The 17,099-nt window shown below is 41.4% G+C and overlaps 1 protein-coding gene across 1 annotated transcript in view; it reads right to left on the reverse strand.

The window, feature by feature from the left end:
- Positions 1–17,099, reverse strand: part of slc2a13a (solute carrier family 2 member 13a) — a 71,265-nt gene that overhangs the window by 12,062 nt on the left and 42,104 nt on the right. Inside the window, exon 4 of the mRNA XM_079551542.1 lies at positions 14,627–14,735. Coding sequence (XP_079407668.1) covers positions 14,627–14,735 — 109 coding nt within the window. The remainder of the gene's footprint in view (positions 1–14,626; positions 14,736–17,099) is intronic.

A 17,099-nucleotide genomic window follows, 5' to 3' on the forward strand; every position in this document is an offset into this window, starting at 1 on the left:
TGTGCATATTTCTCGTTTCCACGTGATGACTCGAGGTTTAGCTTAGCATTAGCTTTCTCCGGAGGCTCTGTGCATCATCAAGGCCCAGCGCAGAACCAGACACTGAAATAAGTGTTCTTGTCACCGGTTTGAATCCTGGGTGTTCCGGTAACAGAAACAATGATGTGTGTCTTTGTAAAAGTCTGCTGTGGCTCCGGTTCACAACACATGAAGCTAAACTTCCATGATGACTCTGTTTACATCTTAGGGCTAGACACTGCGGGAGGGGGTTCTGCTGAGGGGCAGTGGTTGGTTACTCGGCTGGTGACGAAAGGTCGGAGGTGTATCCTGGAGGTCGAGGGCGTTTCCTGAAGGAATCAGGCGTTTTATCCCTAAAATGGCCGCCATCAGAGTTTTTACAGACTACTCGAAAATACGTGAATGTGCCAAGGCAACACTTCAGGCATGGTTTTAATGAGGGAATGACTTAATAACATGATGTAAAGCTTGAAAAAGTCGATTTTGCATAATACCCCCCCTTTAAGCTCGTGCATGACGACAATTCGGACCCGAATTAACAACTTTTTGAGTGACAGTGCAGGATTTTAGAGGCAGTTGTGGTGAACAGGTCTGGGCTCATTCTACACATTAGGACATTGCTCAAACATGTAGGGGGAGGAAAATACATAATTTAACATTTTTAAACTCCGTATAGTCCCTTTAAAGCATTGTTCTTGTTATTTTTCTTCCTCAAACCAAAGAGACTGCAGTGTTGTAGTTATATTTAAAAATATCATTCATCAAGAAACTAACATACTTAACATAATTATTTAATAACACTTTACTTCAATCTTGAATTGGTCAAGTCAAGTGTAAACATTTAAAACTGAAATTTGACATCAGTGAATGCAGCTTTAATAAACTCATGTCAGGCTGTCATCGTCTTGATTGATGATTTGATCTGTCAATTTTGTGAGTCGTTTTTGATTTGTGAGTGTGTTTTCTGTGAACAATTTGATGCTACAGACAATAATGAACATCAGTTTGACTGACAGTAAAAGAAAAAGAGTTTTGTTTTGAACTGACAGGAAAAATAAAACCTTTTCAGTCAAACATCACTGACAATTACATTATCTAAATGTACAGTAAAATCATTCTTATAGGCTTTAGAAAAAGTTATACACAGACATGTAACCACAAAGTATTATTTGATTTCTCTGACAGTTTGAACATCTCTGCATCCGGTTGTGTCCAGGGCTGGGTACCTTCACATTTTTTTCGGTTGGTTAGTTGGTTTACAATACCGATACCTGAACAATACTTTTGTAGATATCTATACTAAAAAATGTGCCATCTAGAACCGTAAAACAGAACAATAATGTTAATTTATTCTGGAAAAAGAGTATTTTACATGTAACATTTGTATATTTTTTTAAGGTGAAAGAGCCAAATAACTTATACTATATACTTATACTACAACAACACAAACAGATGATAACAACTATGAATACAAATACAAACAAGGCATAATAAACTTTACGTCAAAATCAAATTTAACTATTAATTATACTACTTATACTATAACATATATATACAGTATTTTTGGTACCTGCATTGTTTCTATGCCAGTAGTACCTAGTAGAATTTTTTATCCGATACCTAATGGTACCCAGCCCTAGTTGTGTCCCTAAACTTGGAACTTTCTTCAGTGCCTACTTCAGCATTGTGTGTGGCTGTTTCAGCTTACAGTCGGGTGCCCTGACCTTCACAACATGTCCGAACGCCAGAGGGACATGAAATACTCCAGACTCAAACAGGCAACACATGTGTCCAGGAAATGTGGGTAAATTTGGAATGGATTGATTCTGAATAAATTCTTACCACCACTCCACTCTGATGTATGACAAGTCTGGATTCTGTTTAATGTACAAAAAGCTTTCATTTTAAATGCTGGCTATACATTATGTAAGCACCATCTCTGAAAATGTGTCCATTGTACATTCAGTATTGTCATATAATGAACAGAAAGTGCAAGTGTGCACCAATTATTTCTAATACAAATAAAGGGAACATGCATATTTTATGAAAAGTAGAGAAGGGTACACAGCATTGTGAAGCATTAATAGTCAATATAAAGTGACAATGTGTAAAAATGTCAGTGATGGTTTATGATTTTGTATTGTCATATTATAACAACAGTAAACAGAGAACAGGTTTATTCTAAATGAAGAATAGCAACATTTCTACTGGATTTCCCCCAGATTTGGCACAAGTAAAAATTGTCTGCATTTATTAGTTTCCGTAAAAACCCACTTATTGCCCCCCATTTTTTCATTTTTAATAATAGTGAAGTTGTATATGTTTACAATTATACAGAGGCTAAAAGTTAGATTTGGCATTTTTTGTTTGGCTTTTCTATTATCAGGAAACACTGTTACACTAGTTTGTGAAAACTCTTGTTGATCGCACATGTGGGTATGAACTGGATCAGAAGAATCATATTATGCAAGAATCCATCTGGATAGAGAATACTTGTATTTTTTCGATAAATTGCCCATGTATTTGAGTTAAGTCGATCTTACACAGTTGAGTCACGCTTTGACACTCGGACACATGGCTGGACAGGCTGGTTGGCACTTTGCAGATTTCCAAAATCTCTTGAAGCACTTAACATCGGTGAGTGGTGAGTCATAGGCTACATTTAAGGCCTTTTCGTGACACAAGTGCAGCTCAAAAGAGTAAAAAAAAGCAAAATTATCTTGATTTATAACATTTAGATTGTACCAATGTCTTTTTTTATTATTATCTTTTCAGCCTATGCTTGTTCATTTATTTATTGCGTTTCCAAATTATGTCAAATGTTCAGATGGAGGGCAGGGGCCAATGTAACTCTATGGGACAGTTTTTAAAGAAATCTCCACATTTTGAACATGATCATATAGTGATTGGATCAACAAACCTGCCATAATAATGATACATTTTATAGTATGGAGATGCCGTCATAATTTTTTAGTGTACTAGTTCTTCTATGTATAAATAGTTGACGCAGCAGGAGGCCCTGTGATTTCTTGTCTGATGAGTGCAGTTTGGATCAGCTTATAGTGAAAACATTTGTCCTGATGCGTCTGTGAAATGACATGTCTGATGCTCTGAGTCTGATCGAAAGTTGTCTCTGTAACGTTTCTTCTGTGGGTATTTGCTGATATGCGGTTAAATGCTTCTTTTTAGTCTGACGTCCGGCAGTCATGTGTTTAAGTAGATCTGGTAGTAAAAAAAAATTGCCCAGCACAGTATACATACAACAGCACCAGTTTATATCACCAGCTGCCACTGGTCAGTGGTCATGATGATCAAATTGCAAAGGCTACAATAGTTGAGGTAATGTGATGTGCTCTGTAAACAACAAAGTAATCTCTCCCCCTTTGGATTACCACATCATGCAGCCCAAAGTACAACCAGGCCAAGTACTTACACACACTAAATGTTCATGTTGATAAACAATAAAGTTGGAAAATACTGCCACTGCTGAGTGTGACAGAGTGTGAGAACGGTATGACTAGTGTATGCATCTGATAAACTGAAATTACTATCAATCAGTAAAGTATAGCGTATTGTAGTGAGGACACGGTTGAATGGAAGCAAGGAATGTGTCTTGAAGAGAAATCTGTATGGTTGGAAGAACTACGTAGAGTGTCGGTGGGAAAACCAGAGAAAATGGACAGACTGAGTGCGTGTGTGTGTGTCGGGGGGGGGGGTTCCTCGGGGAACTGGCCTATTTTCCAAATGAATGCTCCACGTCACACCTGCACGCAGAACAAAGACCCATCGAGGAGCTTCTCACTCATACATCATACGATTAAACTATAAGTCTAACTTTGTTAATACAATTAGCTAATGCAATATTTCTTCCCTCTAGTCTCTACACTTGATGGTGATAATTAGAGGAGAACTTCATTGTCATTATACAATTGTACAACAGATGTCAGGTTAGTCCACTGCGACGCGCCTCTTTTAGTGGTAGGGGAAACCGGAGCACCCAGAGGAAACCTACACAGACAATGGGAGAACATGCTGACTCCACACAGAAAGGCACCGGCCAAGGATTGAACCTGGGACCTTGCAGCTGTAAGGCAAGAGCTCTAACCACTAAGCCACCGTGCCTCCTGGCTTCAACAGCTCTGGGGCTGACTGACGTAAATGTGGCAGCTAATTTGCGCCAATGGCCCCTCTGATACCCACCAATCACTTAACCTGTTACTTGCCGTCCTCCCGATCAGGGGCTAGGTTTAGGGTCAGGGTTATGGTTAGTCTACAGATGTGAGGTGAGTTTCTACACACTCTACACACATGCAGTGGGTATGAGTCGTCATTTTGCCATGCTATGCACCATAAACATAAATATATTTAATTGAAATTTTATGTGAAAGACACACACTTAGTAGGCCATATTTGTGCAGTGTACGACTAATAGTTGTTCTGTGTACAGTTTCCCCCATGAGCTGTGTCTCTCTGCAGTTCATCCAGGGTCATCATATACTTCTTGGTAACAGCTCTGGTCAGTGCTGTCCTTGTTCGGTCAGTAAGTTGAGGAGGGCGGCCGGGTCTTGGTAGGTTTGCAGTGATGCCAGACTCTTTCCATTTCTGGATGGTGTATTTAACTGTACATTGAGAAGATTTTTAAAGCTTTGGAAATCTTTTTATAATTATAAAAAGATTTCCAAAGTATAAAAAGATTTCCAAAGTATAAAGCTGGGTTAGGTTAACCTAACTCAGCTTTATACTTTTCAATAACTTTATTCCAGACCTGCCTGGTGTGTTCTTGGACTTGAAGGCAATTGGTTGCACTAAATGGAAAGGGGGGGCTGTACTTATGCACATCCCATTTTCCGTTTTTTATTTATAAAAAAAAATAAAAAATAATCATGTATACATTTAATTTCACTTTCACAATTGTGTGTCACTTGGTGTGTGTCTTTAACATAAAATTTCAATCAAATATATTTATGTTTATGGTCCATAGTATGGCAAAATGTTGAAAAGTTAAAGGGGGGGCCAATAGTTTTAGAAATTAGAAGGTCTTGGCTTTCAAATGAGGTATCACACTGGCATATAGGCTGTCATGACGCTTTGAGATAGTTCTACACCTAAACCTAGCCCTAAGCTGACAGGTAACAGCTTAAGCATGCACCACGTTTATTCATAGGCCATACTGGCTTTGCTCTGCCCGATACCGTCAGATCTCAAAAGCTAAGCAGGCTAGGGCTGGTTGGTACTTGGATGGGAGATCGCTGTGGCCCACCAAGAAGCCTGGGTGAATGCAGTGTGTGTGTGAGTGGTTGGTGGTGGGCAGATTTCAGATTGGCAGCCTCACTTCCGTCAGTCTAACACAGGACAGCTGTGGCTACAATGGTAGCTTACCACCACCAAGTGCGGTGTCAGTGAATAATGCTCGAAGTTGTAAAGCGACTTTGTGCATCTGGAAAGGTGCTATAGCTACGTCTAATGCATTATCATTGACAAGGAAAAGTCAATTTCACCACAAATGTTGCTGCTCTCATTCCCTTGGTGCAAACAGTAAAGAATAAAATCCAAACAGAAGTACAAAATACATAAGTATATTCAGGGGACTCCTTGAGTGGGTTGGGGGGAGTTCAGCTTCCTGACGTACTGCTGGATTAACCTATCCTTCAATCATCATCATCTGGACCTGACAAATTTGTTTACATATTGGAAAGGTTGTAACAGGCATTATCAAAGTCCTGACTGTTGTGGCCCCCTTACCTGACACTAGACCCCCTGAGGGCCCCCCAAAATGATAATTCAATCTTCACAAATGAATTTGTCATGTTTTACAGCATCAAAATCAATGTTTTTCGATGTTGTTTTGGACACACGCTTTGGGCCCCCCATGCAGTGCCTTTGAGGCCCAACAGGGGACCCCACTTTGGGAAGCACTGGGCTATAGTTGTTGTGGCCTTTCAAAAGAAAGAGACTGGAGTGTGATTATGACAGCTCCATGTAAAAAATAATAATATTGAGTGACATTTTCAGCTTCACATTTGTTTGTGAGACCATCTGAGGAGCCAACTGGAGGAAACAACAAAACTCCTACTGCCCACTGCAAACACACACTCACACTGGGTGAACCATTTAATCATCAGTCAGAGGAAGAGGCCACATCTCTGCCATCTGTAGTTACAGTGAACATAATAATATTGCATAACTGTGACATAACCTACTTTTGGCCATTTCCATAATTTAATTTAAAATGAGTTTGCATTTAATCATAATTAATCCTAAACAGTGTTAATGGTGTTAGTAACTGCGTTGGAGTTTCCAGTAGATCAGAGCATGACAGTGACACTGTTGTTTGCACAACGGAGATGCTGGGCAGGTGAAAAGTGTGTTTGGTGATTTCTAAAACAGAGTTATGTAAACTCCAACATGCCGAATGAGCATCTTTTTCTTGCAGATTTGTTCGTAACTGAATACTCAAAACTTGGTCCAGTAACTAGTTACTTTAACCATATTGTAACTCGGTTCTTAACACAGTCATACCTAAATATGTTTTTTTAAATAACCAAAAAATGATTTTAAGTCGTCACCACATTAACTACAGTGTTTTCACTTATTATGGCCTAAAAATAAAAAAATATGGACATTTGACAAGCAAGACAAGGCAACTTAATTTATGCCGCGCATTTCGTACACAAGGCAACTCAATGCGCCTTGCACAAGAAAAAACATTACTACAATTTTTTGTAGGACAGCATAATTCGACTGAGCTTATTAGTGAATCTACAATGAGCATTTGATAGGGAATAACCAGAAGAGCAGAACAAAATGAATGAATCTCTTTAAAATGACTAAAATTTGCATCAAGAGTTTCTTAAAACTGCATAGTTTTGCCACCAAAGCATTGATGTGAATGTGATGGATTTTAAAGGAGATGAAAGGAAAGTAATCGAGTCTTGATGTGAGATCACTTTTTGATTATCCTCAACTATGCAACTACTCATTTTCTTAGTTCTGGCCAAACCCATGCGGATATGCAATATCCAAGAAATGAAGCTTCTGCTCAAATTCAACCTGGAAGACCTACCAGCTGCATTCATTCATCACCTCATCACCGGCAGCTCTTCAGTCATCCAATCACAGTCCCAGCTCAAGCCGCACCTTCACGACAGCCAATCACGGCAGCTGCTCATTCCTGCTCCAGTTGCTCATCGCTCAGGATCCCCTTTTTAAGCTCCCTGGTTTCCCGTTTCCCGGCCGTGCTACGACCCTCCTCCACCCCTTTCTCCACCTGGCCTGTCCTCGTCTTTGCTTGTCATCGACTGGTCAACCCAGGTCTCCTCGTCCACCACCACCAGGGTCCAGGCTCCGGGGAAGAGTCTGGTTATCGTTCATCAATGCCGTGCATTTCATATCGTTCGTTCAATCTTCCGCCGAGATCTGAGCCCCAATAATGATTCATGTTCATTATTAAAGAGTCATACCGCCATTCTGTCTCTGTGAGTCTTTTCAGGTTGAATTCCCATAAGTAAACATGACAGGAGTCATGAGTCATGACAGTGTTACTAAATCATACATGACAAATCAAACATCAATGTCAGTCAGTCGGGTAGCAGCTATAAGATAACACAGATTTTTATTTGGCAGCTTTCCGCTCATCTAACCAATCCAATCATGCAGCTCTCCAAACCCTCACTTCTCCCCTGTTTGTCTCTGCTGATTAATCAATACCTCTGTCCTGCTCTGACAAGACCAACACAAAAAAAACAACACCACAGACACCAGGACATGCGTACACCAGCCCGCAGCGACCTTTACGATCCAGATTACACAGCTAATTGAATCAAATGTATCCAGTGTCTAATGAAAGGAAATGTATTTGACTGGTACATCGCATTATTTCAGACAGATAAGTCATGTTGAACCAAGAGACACATTCATGCGCATTGATTATGAACTCACAAGACAGCAAGGCATTTCAGATGAATTCATGGCGAATCCATTCTTCATTAGCGCTCTTTCTCTGTAGTGTGTTAATAGGCTTTACTCTGGCATTTATTCTGGTGTGAAATGAATTATACAGTAAAAAATCGCAGATTAAAATTCTAGATTGAATTCAAAAGGTTAAGATTACTGGCTTTAATATGGAGGAATGAGGTAATTAATTTTCACGTTTCGTTACACACCTGAGCAAATTTTTTAATAATAATTATTATAATAACCTTAAATATACTCTCCTAGTGAATGTACATTTCTGAACGGTCACGCCTTTCAAGTTTGCAGCCTTTCTTTAAACCCCACTTTTCCACAGTATAGTAAGTTTGACAAGAGCCTCTCCTCGGCTGAACCCACACAGATTGACTGACAGAGGGCTCTCATAAAAGACAATGTGCTAACGCTGTCTCCAAATCCTGTGAAGTGAATCAACTTGACTTGCAAAACCACTATCGAGGCACCAATCTGTTCCTGTCAAGTTCATAGCCAAAAACTTGACGACACATCCGAACGGAGCGCTGAACAATTTTGTGCCTTTTTTCGTTACTTTGATTTGCATGTTTTTCCACAGACTTTTGACTGGCCTTTTCCTTCCACCCCTCAGTGCCAGGACGGAGGTGTAATCAGAGGGAGCAGCTGGGGACCATCTCGGCTGAATTACCACGGGCCTCAGAAACCTTTTATATCTGAACTGCTAATAGGCCTAGTCCCGGAGCTTGCCATGAAGCTTTGGCAAAGTGGATTGAGCTGAAAGCTTTACATTGCCTGACTATTTTGGAAGGAAAGTCAAGAAAAGTGCAAAAATGCTACCTGCTACAGAATCCTCTTCGGAGCTGTTTGGGTTTCACAAAAACCCATCATTTGACAACCGCTGTGTCTGTATCAGCAGAGAGCATGAAGGGTCAGTCCAAAATTATGTCTCTTATATAGAGCTGGGATTCTCAGAATTTTCACAGGAAACGAAAACAAAACAAGAACTAATACAGGACTGGCCCGAAAAAGATTTATATTGCAGTTCTGAACCTACCAGTGTTCATTTTGAGGACATATTTTAATGCTGTCTTAGTCTTTTGACGAATATGTAATTTAGTCAAATAATTTTCTTCTATTTTAGTCTAGTTTCTTCTAAAAGTGCATCTAAATCATAGACATAGTATTAATAGACTCCGTCGCCATAATAACTACATTCGAGGGGGAAAATCATGGCGGATTTACAGACCCAGCTCTGACGGCGCATGTTCCTATAAAGGGCATATGGGCGGGACCGTCACTGTAGACTGTAGTTCGGACGTAGCCGCGCCCGCACCATTAGCTCTCATGCCTGTCAGATTTCTAAAAATGTTCTTACGAAAACCAGCCTGGTTTCTTTAAAGGGGGGGTATTATGCAAAATGGACTTTTTCATGCTTTACATCATGTTATTATGTCACTCCCTCATTAAAAACATGCCTGAAGTGTTGCCTTGGCACATTCACGTATTTTTGAGTAATCTGTAAAAACTCTGATGGCAGCCATTTTAGGAATTGGTTTGCCTGAGTCCTCCTAGGAACGCCCCCACCTCCTGGAGACGCCTCCGAGCTTTCGTCACCAGCCGAGTAGTCTTAAAGAGACAGAGGCCTATTTCAAGACATTTGCTACAGCCATTTTGAGAGAGCAATTTTATACAAGGCAGTTATTCTAATTTACTGCATTTACAGACCAACAGAAGGTTTGGTCATCATTGTAGTGTGCTATAGACTGGTGCTATGTGATTGAAAAAAGCATAATACCAGGATTATCACAGGAGCAATATCCAGGTGTAGCAAGTTCCATAAAATTAGAAACCAGGCTTTACAATTGCTTAAAATGTGTGGAAAGTGCAACGTTAACTAAGAGAACATTAGCTTGTTTTGCCGCCCACATATGGAGATACTGCAGCAATGGCAGACAATGTCTTGTAGTCTTAAAGCAGTGCAACCAGCGGCCATAGATGTAAATTTAGTCGACTAAATTAAAGTCAACTGGCTAGGGTCAGTATGCAAAAACCGTGGCCTATTCCTTTAATGCTGAACTGAAGGCAGATGACCAGGCTGCGGCGAATGAAAAAAAGAATCATATAAGATCTGATCCTGCTCATAATGTGGCCTCAAAAACGTTGTTTCCTTAAGTGTAACATTGTCCAGGAACAGCCCAAACATCAAATCAAAGAATCCAAGAAACAGGTGTGATTTGGTCCAGTCCCGTCTCGTACACCTGTGTCCCATTGTCCTGACCCTGATTCACCCCACACCTGTACACGGTCAGATCTTCACAGTTTGGAGCTTTCCCCACCCACATGTCCTATTGGTCGCACTCTCACAGTGAAATCTGAATGTACCGAATGGCTTTATGAATTGAATAACATTGAAATGGTGATGTAGGGCCCAATATGATATTTTTAACATATCGCCCACCCCTACAGTAGCATAGGGATTTGACCGAATATACCTCGTCTCCTTAACAACCAGCCACATATTTATGACTTCAATGTCTTGGCCATGGACCTAGAATGAGTTAATTAGAGATTTGTCACAAATAAAAGTGTCAGACCAAAGCAGGAGAACAGTACAAAGCACCCTGATTCACGCAGTTACAATGAATGAACTTCTTCCAGTTTAGTGTGAATCATAAAGTGCGATAAGAAAATTATGTTGTCATCACACGACTCGACCTTTAAAAATCAGTAGTTGTTAATGCCCTAGTGAGCATTATTTATTTCGTCATCTCTTTACATGTTTGGAGGGTTGGATTCTACAATAACTGCATAACTGCACCTTCTATATTAAGCTCGTGCATGACAGCACTTTGGAGCCGAAGTAACACCTTTTTGAGTGACAGTGCAGGATTTAGAAGCAGTTGTGGTGAATTGGTCTGGGCTCATTCTACGCATTAGGACATTGCTGGAACATGTAGGGGAGGACTCTGTATAGTCCCTTTAAGCGATATTTCTACAAATCTACTATTAAGTTAATATTAGATATAAAATTATTCAAAAATAAGGATCATCTAGTAGAATTTGTGTAAAATACTGCGGAACGCCTTAGGGATTCGGACTATCTGCACCACCGTCGCCCTGAATCAAACTCACACTCACACTCGTAAACCTATGCACACACTTCATTTCCTGTTCCTGTCACCTCTTTGGTTGCCTAGAAACAGCACATATCAGTTTGTTTACTCAGAGACGACGAGCGAAAAGGTCCACACTCGAACCAATGATACAAGCTCACCACAAATCGCAAACATAGCCTACACTAAAGCCGAAGGAAAAAGTTCTTCTTTGGAGCAGTGATGATCCTTGTTTACGGTGTGATTTTGTTGAAGCTCACACAACCCTTCAGCATCACTCAGCACAAGCCCAAGCAGTCCATAATAACATCATTCCCACGAACACTTTCATCTATTTTCACAAAATATAACAGCATTGACTTGATCCAGCGTTTAGGTAGCAAGGTGAGGTCTGGGTGAACTTCCCCGGGCAGAATGCAATAAGACATTCCACGTTTGACACAAAAGAAGTTGCTAATAAAAGGAACACACCGCCTCTGAGCTTTCCACTGTATAAAAATAGTGTTATGGAGCTTGAACTCCAGCTTGTCATATGTAAACTCAATATAGCTGTGGGTAAATAAAAGAGATTGATTCTTTTGTGTATTAATATCATCTTTGCACCTCTCTACTCTTTATCAAGTGAAGTTGTATCAAGCTGTCTGACTGTACCACACAGACAGTAAATGTTGATGATGCAGCTCTGTTTTCACTGAATCCTCAAGGGTAGTTTAATTCTATTGTTTCGTTGTTTATGTTTATAAAAGAAGAAAAAAAATGAAATGTCGTAACCAGATCAACTGTTCAGCTTGTTTTAACCCTTTACCACTCGCCTTAAATGAGTGCATTTTCTCCAGTTCGGCTTTACCCAAATCGAAAATGTTTTTACAGACTTACACACTATAGGCCAAAGTGTAACGTCTCATTTGAAAGCTAAGACCTACAAAACTGATCTTAACAGATCTTTTTCCTTGCGTTGTTGCGGTGTTGTTGTCGCTTTTTTCACCTTCTTTAAGATCACATTTATGTCCCTTTTGTGGCTTTTTTGTTACGTTTTCATCCTCGTTTTCTTCTCGTTTCTATCACTATTTTGTCAAGAAGCTTTTAGTAAAGCCAAACTGGAAAAAATGTGCTCGGTTCAGGCGGGGGTGAGGAGGTAAACACAATTCAACATGTCTCATTGACTGCCATGGTCATAACACACAGTATCCGTACTACTGCAAGTGTTAATCATAAAACCTATTGGCTTCCCAACCCCCGCATGAACCGAGCACATTTTCTCCAGTTTGGCTTTACCCAAATCTAAAAGCTTCTTGAAAAAGCAAGCAGCATAATAGACAAAAACGAGACAGAAATGAGGATGAAAACGCAACAAAAAAGTGACAAAAAAGCGTCGAAACATAGCAAAAGAAACAGAAATGCAACAAAAATGTGACATAAAATTTACAAAAAATGTGACAAAAAAGCAACAAAAACACCACAAAAGAGACAACACTACAGAAAAGTGGCAACAAAGTGCAAAAGAAGCAATGAAAAGAAACAACGCCACAATGACGCGAGGAAAAAGATCTGTTTAAAGCAGTGCTAAGTAACTTGTTGACCTTAATAAATCCTTTTCATAGTCCTTCTGGGGGGTAATACAAGTGTTGATGGGATGATTGGGGTAGAGATTAGATCGGGCCCAAAAAATCAAGCCCGACCCGACCCGAGCCCGCGGTTATAAAAGCCCGACCCGACCCGACCCGAGCAATTAACGTGAATTGTCAGCCCGAACCCGAAACAAACCCGACATACATAATTATTTATTTAAGGTTCAGATAGCAGCAGCACCATGTTTTCGAGGTACGCGGCTACGCGCACGGCATACGTGCACGCAGCACGCGGCGCGGAGCAGCCAGCGCCGCAGCTCAATGTGTCTTGTCTCCTCTTTTCCGTATCTCTCTCTCCTCCTCCTTCATGTTTCATAAACATCGCGCTCTACAAAAGCTACTTTTTACGCAGTAACAGGAACCAAACTGCTTATTTATCCACTGTTAATGAAACGCTGTCCTGAGAGAAAGACTGAAGAGTGATGTTCTCTGTGTGGCGCCGGTATCACAGCCTGACCATGCTGCTTAAACGTGACAACACAGCAGCACGTGCGCCCGCCCCCCGCACCTCCTCCTCTCCCGGACTCCTCTATTTTATATTGCGTATTGCCACATTTTGTATCCAATAGACTCTGCCTAAATAGATTTTTATTAGAGATTATAATGCCATTAATAAAAAAAAAAAAAAAAAAAAAAAAAAAAAACTTGAGCCCGACCCGACCCGAGCCCGACTCTCATGCGGGAAATCTGGCCCGAGCCCGACCCGAATGTCGGGTCGGGCTCGGGCCGGGCTCGGGCTCGGGCCTAAAATCTAACCTCTAGATTGGGGGGACTTTCATCTCCCCTGGTGTCTCTGGCCAGAAAACCACACCCACAGCTTTCCCTGCACCGACCCGAGGACCCAATACACACTAATGGAATCACAAAGAAGAATCTAACAGGCTAACGTATTTACAGCCAAGTCTGAGTGAAAAAATTATCTCCATTGTGTAATTGGATGTACAATGTCCCCTCCTGGAACCGCCACCTTAACGTGGTGGAGGGGTTTGAGCACCCGCATGATCCTGGGGGCTCTGTTGTCGGGGGCTTCGTGCCCCTGGTAAGGTCTCCCATGGCAAACAGGTCCGAGGTGACGGGTCAGACAAAGAGCGGTTCAGAAGCTCCTTATGAGAGACCAACAGGCCTGGTTAATCGTGAGGCTGTCCTCCCGTGGACCCACCACCTGCAGGAGGAGCCATAAGGGGCCGGACAAGTGGAAGAAAATGGATGGATGGATGTACAATATCCCTCCCTCCTTTTGTCTTTTCTGTCAACGTAGTATTTAATCTCACGGACAAGTAATGAATAAAAAAACGCAACATGCTACAACACCTGCAGTAGCGCTTATAGCCTCTAGGGGCATGAGTTACTTAGTTCTGTTTTAAATGAGTTTTGTAGGTCATAGCTTTCAATGAGGGCTTACACTGGTCTACAGGTTGTAAGCTTTTAGATTTGGGTAAAGCTGAACTGGAGAAAATGCACTCAGTCAAGGCGGGGTTAAGGGGTTAAGAGGAACATTGCAAGTATAGAAGCATTTGTATACATACATATACCATACATGTTTTATGACCTAAAACTAAAACAAAAAAATAATTGTTGCTATGGTCAATACAACATAGTCTAAGAGCTGCCAAGTTTTGACACAGATATCAAGTGCACTCATCATCACATCTCCACAGTGCAACAGTGGTTTCGCCGATGTGTGATCTTCCCAATGCTGCCATGTTGTCATGCCAAATATACTGAAGTCCCAAGGCTCAACTCTCCCGTCGTGTGAAATCTGTTCCCACAGAGCAGGGACGCGTTATTTAGAGAAACCAATTAGCAAAGTGTCAAGGCAAGACATACCAACGCACACACTCACATCCCGGGAAAACGGACAGAGAGGAAAAAGAAAACATTTGTGAACTTGACTTCACAAATGTCACCAAAGTTGTTACTCACATGACTGTGTTGATTCCTGAAAGCTGCTGGAACATCTGAAGCCCACAGCCCACGATGAGAGCGCGGCGAGTCGGAGGGTAGGTCAGCATGCGCCAAATCACCGGCCCATCTGCGGATACAAGGGTAATAAACCAGAGAGAGGGGAGGTGAGTGAGGGGTACAGAGTGCAATAAAGGGGATTTATACAACTACGAATGGCCCAATTATCAGGCTTATTGCGGAATATTAACTGTCCTGACATTGAGTCTGAATAAAGGTGTTTACAGTAACTCCTGCTGGACATAGTAGTATACTTTTTCACTTTTCATTTCATTTTGTTTTGATGCAGTGATTTACAAATAAGTACAATTTGCCCCCGATTTGAGTATCTGATTTCAAGAGTGTTGATTTCCCAATTAAAGAATACTGAATTGGAGGAAAATGTACTTATTTCAAGAACGACTTTATTGCAGTCTGCACAGAAATACCACTCTGTGAGGCTTTCCACTTCCATTATTTTCAGGAAAGCGCCCCTTGAAGAAAATTTGAGTTCGAACACCCCTAAAAAATGTTCGTGTCTTCAAGTAGGATTTGTAAAATATAAAAGTAAGGAGGTTTACAATAACACGAGAAACAGCATACTGGGAGAAAGTGGCATCAGAAAGCAGTTTTGACAGATACTCAATAATACTGGGCAACAAAATCTGCTAAATGTTTTAAAGGAACAGACCATCGTTTTTCCATATGGAGGTATGTTCTTACCTGAGCGTAGACGAGTTGATGCGTAGCTGTCTGGTCTTTGTGCGTGCGCTCACGTAAAACATGTTGTTAGCATTTAGCCTCTCCTCCTCTCCTCTATGGGGCCAAACGGGGGTGAAGTTAGAAGCGACCAAGCTCTTCCACTTTTACCCTATTTAAAGGGGCTAGATGCAAGTTGGCCATTTAATACTCACTACTGCCACCTCAGGTCATATGTGTAACTGCAGCTTCTATATTAAACTCATGCATGACGGCACTTCAGACCAACTTTTGGAGTGACAGTGCAGGATTTTAGAGGCAGTTGTGGTGAATAGGTCTGGGCTCAATCTGCATATCCCTCTAAATATGGTTATATGAGTAGTTACTAGTGATTCGCGCATTCGGAGCGGGTTCTAACCCCCTCTCTCTCTCTCTCCCTCCGAAGAGCGCTGTGCAAGAGGGAGAGAGGAAGAGAGCAAAGGTAACGTGAAGTCACACAGTGATTTACTGTGGAAAATAGGGGACATGAGCTCCACAAAAGCGTTTCCTGGATCACAAGCTGCAAAACGCTGCTCATTTTATGAAAATCCACCGCATATTTACACCGAAAACCTGCTGTAAAGATGACGGAATGAGTTGTGACTGAAGTCCATGAATGCACGAACGCCGGCATAGAGTGGCCGCGACCGGCATTTTTTGACACGCCCCAACCCGTCCCGCGATCAAAGGTCCGCGGTGGAACCAGCAACCCGCGCATCACTAGTAGTTACACGATCCAAGTATAGTTACACAAAATTAAACATTGTCGATTTTCTTGTAAGGCATAATAACACATTAGGAGCACTTCAACATCCGCGTAGTAATATCTTCACTTTACTGCTCCTCGACAGTCGACATATTTAAATAGGGGAAACGTGGAAGAGCTTGGTCGCTTCTAACTTCACCCCCGTTTGACCCCATAGAGGAGAGGAGGAGAGGCTAAATGCTAACAACATCTTTGGTCTTTTTGCGTGACTGAGCGCACGCACAAAGACCAGACAGGTACGCATCAACTCGTCTAAGCTCAGGTAAGAACATATCTCAGTATGGAAAAACGGCGGCCTGTTCCTTTAAAGAAATCTGCCATTATGAAAGACAATTTCAGTAATACAATTGTACAATCATACTATGGTATTTGTGGGGGCCACACATTTGATGCCCATGTTGAAATGTCAACATGGGCATTTGTGACATGCTGTAATTGGATTATTTAACAGGTCAGTAAAGTTACATCGAATAACATCACATAAAAATGGGACAAAGCGATTCATAAAACCCTCATCGTCAAGTGTATCGCATTAGAGCCATGGTGAGCCACAGTGACATTTCCAATCCCTAAACCTTTAAGATCCCAACTTTGCCTTTGCCTTTATCGTATTGTTTCAATCTGATATAATGCATCAGCTGCTCTTTTTCCATTTGTGCAGGGGTGGAGAAATCACACTTTGAGCCAAAATTCATATGTGAGAGCTGGCTTTAGCCTCACAGGGCGCCGCTGTGATCCTCCTTTACAAACACAGAGCACACACAGACGGATCCTTTGGGACTGTCCTAATAGGATGAGCGAGAGAGGGGAGGCAGGAGAAGGGGAGGGGGCAGGCTTAGAGCTTTTGAGATGAAGGGAGAGGACACAGAGGCAAGAGATCACAGCAGCAGACACAATATACAGGTGGTACACTTTAAAACAGCACACAGTCCTTCTGAAGAAAACAAACGG

This window comes from Gobius niger (assembly GCF_951799975.1).
Source record: "Gobius niger genome assembly, chromosome: 2".
Taxonomy (NCBI): domain Eukaryota; kingdom Metazoa; phylum Chordata; class Actinopteri; order Gobiiformes; family Gobiidae; genus Gobius; species Gobius niger.